Source organism: Sminthopsis crassicaudata, chromosome 2 (assembly GCF_048593235.1).
Source record: "Sminthopsis crassicaudata isolate SCR6 chromosome 2, ASM4859323v1, whole genome shotgun sequence".
NCBI lineage: Eukaryota > Metazoa > Chordata > Mammalia > Dasyuromorphia > Dasyuridae > Sminthopsis > Sminthopsis crassicaudata.
In genome coordinates, this window is record NC_133618.1 from 541,076,764 (window position 1) to 541,082,139 (window position 5,376).

The following is a 5,376-nucleotide window of genomic DNA, read 5'->3' on the forward strand; positions in this document are numbered from 1 at the left end:
GAATTTCCTGGTTCCCTGTCTTGCCAGTATTTGTTGGTGATGAAAGTGTGGAAGCCCCCCTATTAAGGATCTTCCAGGGACTTCCCAAAGCTGTGAAGATGCCATGAGAATATCCTTCATATGTGTTCTGAGTGGTCATTTGAGTTGAATGTTAAGACACGTTGCCCCTATTTTTGATAGATAGAAATGCTATGAGTACAGATCTGCCTTGGGGAAGCCCCCACCAGGCAGGTTGGCTAAGTCATTGATAGAACCATATCGTATATAGCTAAAAAGTCCTTTTAAAATAGGACCTTATCTATATGAATGTTATGGAATATTATTGCTCTATAAGAAATGACCAGCAGAATGATTTCAAAGAGGCCTGGAGAGACTTACATGTACTGATGCTAAGTGAAGTGAGCAGGACCAGGAGATCATTATACACAGCAACAACAATATTGTTATATTATATACACAGCAACAATTCTGATGGACGTGATTCTCTTCAACAATGAGATGATTGAGGCCAGTTCCAATGATCTTATGAAGAAGAGAGCCATCCACACCCAGAGAGAGGACTGTGGAAACTGAGTATGGATCACAACATAATATTCTCATTCTTTTGGTTGTTGTTCATTTGAATTTTGTTTTCTTTCCTTTTTGATCTGATCTCTCTTGTGCAGCAAGATAATTGTACAAAGATGTTTACATACATTGGATTTAACATATATTTTCTTTTTTCTTTTTTTTTTTTTCTTCTTTTTTTGCTGAGGTAATTGGGGTTAAGTGATTTGCTCAGAATCACTCGGCTAGGAAGTATTAAGTGTCTGAGACCACATTTGAACTCGGATCCTCCTGACTTCAGGGCCGATATTCTACCCATTACACCACCTAGCTATTCTTTAACATATATTTTAACTTGTATAACATATATTGGATTACTTACCATCTAGGAGAAGGGTGGGGGAAAGGATGGGAAAATTTGGAACACAAGGTTATGCAAAGATCAATGTTAAAAAATTATCCATGCATATGTTTTAAAAATAAAAAGCTTTAATAATAATTTTAAAAAGAAAGAAAACAGGACCTTATTTAACAGATGAAGAAACCAGGAGTCAAGAGATGTGAAATGACTCTTCCCTTAAGGTCATATAACTAATTAATAGCAGACCCCAGGGTCAGGACACAGCCAACCACTTTGCTTCAGGCCCCTATCACTTCTTACTCCAATGGTTGCAATAGCAACCATTTAGTAAAGTAAAGATCAAAAGTTCTATCAACAGTTAAAAATGTTAATAAGTTTCATGAGGTGTTTTGGTATCCTCTCATTCCTCTTTCTATCAGACACAAGAATAACTGTCAGGTTAGAATAGGCGGGAATCCTGGCCTTGATCATTCAGTCTAGGGTTCTTACCACTTGCAAGAGCCTCCAAATTTCTGGTCAATGCATCTTTTATTTGACTAAAGGTTCCTGCTAGAGTCTACTAGAGGCAGTAAAAATATGTTGTTGTTTTTTTTTAATTTTCAATTTCAATTTCAATTTTGATTAATTTTCAACATTTACTTTTGTAAGATTTTGATTTCCATTTTTCTCACTCTCTTCCCTCCCACCTTCCCAAGAAATAAACAATATGACATAGGTTATACATGTACAGTCATATGAGACATATTTCCATATTAGTAATGTTATTAAAGAAGAAACAGAGCAAAAGAGAAACGCCACACAAAAAACCAAAAAATTTAAAAAGTGAAAATAGTATGCTTTGATCTGACTACATAGTTAGGATATGAATGGCATTCTCCATCATGAGTCTTTTGGAATTGTCTTGGATCACTCACTGTATTGCTGAGAAGAGCTAAGTCTGTCATAGCTGATCATCACACAATGTTACTATTATTGTTCACAATATTCTCCTGGTTCTGCTCACTTCACTCAGAATCAGTTTATTTAAGTCTTTCCAGGTTTTTCTGAAATCAGCCTGCTCATCACTGCAGCACAACAGTATTCCATTACATTTATATACCACAACTTGTTCAGCTATTCCCCAAATAATGGGCATCCCCTCAATTTCCAATTCTTTGCCACCACAAAGAGAGCTGCTATAAACATTTTTGTGCATGTGGGTCCTTTTCCATGTTTTATGATCTCTTTGGGATACAGACGTAGTAGTGGTATTTGCTGGATCAAAGGGTATGAATAGTTTTATAGCCCGTTGGGCATACTTCCACATTGCTTTCCAGAGTGCAGTTCACAACTGCACCAACAAAGCATCAGTATTCCAATTTTCCCACATCCTCTCTAACACTGATCATTTCCTTTTCTATCATTAGCCAATCTGATAGGTGTGAAGCAGTACCTCAGAGTTGCTTTAACTCGCATTTTTCTAATTAATAGTGATTTAGAGCGTTTTTTTAAATTAAGAAATAGATGCATACTAGGTTTATATGACTGGAAGTTTATGTTGTCAACTCCTTGTTGACCTTCAGGTCATTCCCCGAATGGCCAACCTGACATACCTCATCCTATGTCCCACCACACCCAAGACATCTCCTCCAGTCACACCAGCCATCTCCTTTTCCCTCTGAACTCCACACCGCACAATTCGGTACTTCACTGGACACTGCCGGGTATTGTGCTGTGGTTTTGTTCACTGATGTTAGCTCCTTCTCTCTTAGAATGCAAACTCTTGATGGTCAGGAGCAGTCTTCTCCAACAGCCGCATCTTCACAGAGTATTTAATTCAGACTATGCTTCAACAAGTATGCTCACTATTTCAGTAAAAGGTGCTCACTGAATGACTGAGCACCAGTCACAACGTTGCTTTCCAACACATCGGAGTCCCTGACCCTGTCTCACACACAATGTCTTAGTTTCAGTCAAGACCGTCGTTACTCGTTACTCGGTGATGTTAAGCAGCTCCCCCAGTGGCCCAAAGCACTCTCCTAGAGTTAGAGCTGACAGCATCCTCAGAGGCCCCCTAGTCCAACCTCCTCCTCTTCATAAAAGAGGAAACTGATGCTCTCAGACAGACAATAAGTGACATTCCCCCCTCCCCCCCATGACTCACACAGAGTGAGATTCAAATTCAGGTCCTCGGCTTCCAGGCCGCTCTGCTTTTTGCATACCCAGGACTCAGCACCTTAACTACGCGGAGCCGTGGCCGCAGGCAGGCCCAGGCCAAGCGGACAAGGACAAGTGACTAGGGCCAGTCCAGGAGCCTGCTGGCCCTGGGTTCAGTCCCACGGATTTCTCTGCACCGGCCCCCTGTCACGGGGAGGAGACTGCCGGGGCCCGGGGCCCTCGGGCAGCCGGAGAAGAAAGGTTTGCAGCGAGCCGGGTCTGGGGAAACCGGCCTTCTCCCTCAGCAGGCTCCAGGAGCCGTGGCCGACGCCGTAGAGCAGGGTGGCCATCCGATTGACGGTGTAGATCGTGTCCCCTCTGACCACGGCGGTGAAGAGCGCGCCCTTGCTGTTGACGAACTGGCCGGGTAGGGCGGTCCACTGCCCCGTGGTCAGGCTCAGGCAGTCGATGGCGCAGTGAAGGAAGTCATCGGACGGCCCGTTGCGGACCACGTAGAGGTTGTCCCGATGCGCCACCATGCAGTGTCCGTAGCTCTGGGGCCTGGTCAGGGAGGCCACCGGCAGCCACGCGTCGGCCCGGCTCTCATACTCGTAGACGGCCGTGGTGTCCGCCGGCTGCCACAGGCAGACGAAGAGGCGGCCGGAGGTCTGGGCGTGCGGGACGGCCGCGGCGGGCTGCGGGAGGTCCGCTGTGAAGTGCCAGCGGCCGGAGGCGAAGTCATATCGCTCCACGGAGCTCAGCGGCACCCTCTGGAACTCCCCCCCGATGGCATAGAGGCTGCCCTCGTAGCCCACCAGGGCCACGTCATAGCGAGCCTGGTGGGGGCTGGGGAACTCCTGCCACGTCCCCCGGTCCGCGTCGTAGCAGAAGCCGGGCTCCACGACTTCCTTCGTGGCCCCCCGGACCCCGCCCACAATGTAGAGCTTGTTCTCCAGCGTGGCGACGCCCGCCAGCAGGGTGCTGGCCTCCACGGGCAGGGACGACAGCGTCCTCCACGCGTCCTCCTCCTCGTCCAAGTAGCACAGCGTCCGAGTGGCATCCTCCAGGTACTGGGGCGTGGGCGTGTGGGTACCCACGGCCACGAAGCTGCTGGGCCTCAGGGCCTCCACATAGGCCCGCACCTCCGGGGACAGCTCCTCCGCCCCCTCCGGGGGGCCGTCCCGGACGCAGAGGGCAGCCCGGTGAAACACGTCCCACAGGCCGAAGACGAAGGCGGCCTCGCACAGAGCCACGCAGTTATCCGAGGTGAGGCTGTGGATGAGGTAGCGGGCCAGCGGCGGGGCTTGCAGGAAGGCAGCGCACTCCACGGCCTGGAACAGCTCCTCCTCGCCCCCCAGGGCGGGCCGCTGACCGCCCAACACCTGCAGCGTGGTCTGGAAGCCGCCGGCACTCAGCGCCCCGAGGTGGATCTCCCCTCGGCGGGCCTCCTGCATCCCTGACCGGAACAGGCCCCTGAAGAAGCCGCTGTTCTCCACCAACAAGGCCTTGTCGGCCGCGAAGGGCCGGCCCCCTACCCAAACCTGGACTCTGCCTTGCAGGACGGACTGCATCGTGGGAGCCGCCAAGAAGAGGCTGGATGCAGTCAGGGCCCCGGGATGAGGGCCAAGGACTGCTTTCTCCCCCAAAGGCAGGGTCTCAGTCTGATGTAGTCACTCCTCACCCCTCTCCCAGGATCTCCAGGCTGTGAAGTAACTTCCCTGAGGGAATATAAATAGCTTCTTGACTAAAGATAGCCCCTGCCCATGTGACCCCACAACGGGGGCAGAACAGGGGAACCTGGAGAACATGAGACAGCTCTTTCCCGCGGGTCACTCACAAAGGGGGAAGATGGAAGCAAGCTGTCCCTCCCCAGACAGCAGAGGAAGGCTGATCACAAGGCCCAAGCCGTTTCTGGGAGAAGAGGACTCAGCCAAATAAAAAGCCCTACAATTTCCTCCTCTGTCAGTGTGAGAGGGTGAACAGTGATTGTCAAAGTCATAAAAACAGGGAGCCACTAACCCAATATAAGGACCTCTGCAGGGCCCATATTGATTTATCTTTATTTTATTAAATATTTCCCAATGATATTTTAATCTGATAAAAGCCTCTCAGGAGTGTTATAGGTGACCTGTAGCATGTTTGACAGCATTGAATTAGAAGACTCTAAATCTAAATCTAAGTCAGATCCTTTGTCATGAAAAGACCACTGAACTGGGAATGAAGACTTAGGAAAGGCTGGAGACTAGGAGCGTGGAATGGTACCTAGACTGGCAGATTTGGGTCTTGATTTTGCTGCCCTTATTTTGCCTTTTTGTTACAAGGAAAGCTGGAGG

At 48.7% G+C, this 5,376-nt stretch overlaps 1 protein-coding gene across 1 annotated transcript; it reads right to left on the reverse strand.

The window, feature by feature from the left end:
• Positions 1-1,626: 1,626 nt before the first annotated feature.
• On the reverse strand, positions 1,627-5,376 carry KBTBD13 (kelch repeat and BTB domain containing 13). Its single transcript, XM_074285220.1, has one exon. It carries the CDS (start codon positions 4,612-4,614, stop codon positions 3,217-3,219), a length of 1,398 nt encoding a protein of 465 aa, XP_074141321.1. The 5' UTR covers positions 4,615-5,376; the 3' UTR covers positions 1,627-3,216.

Coding starts and splice junctions, on each gene's coding strand:
- KBTBD13 (XM_074285220.1), bottom strand. CDS start 4,614: ATGCAGTCCGTCCTGCAAGGCAGAGTCCAGGTTTGGGTAGGGGGCCGG.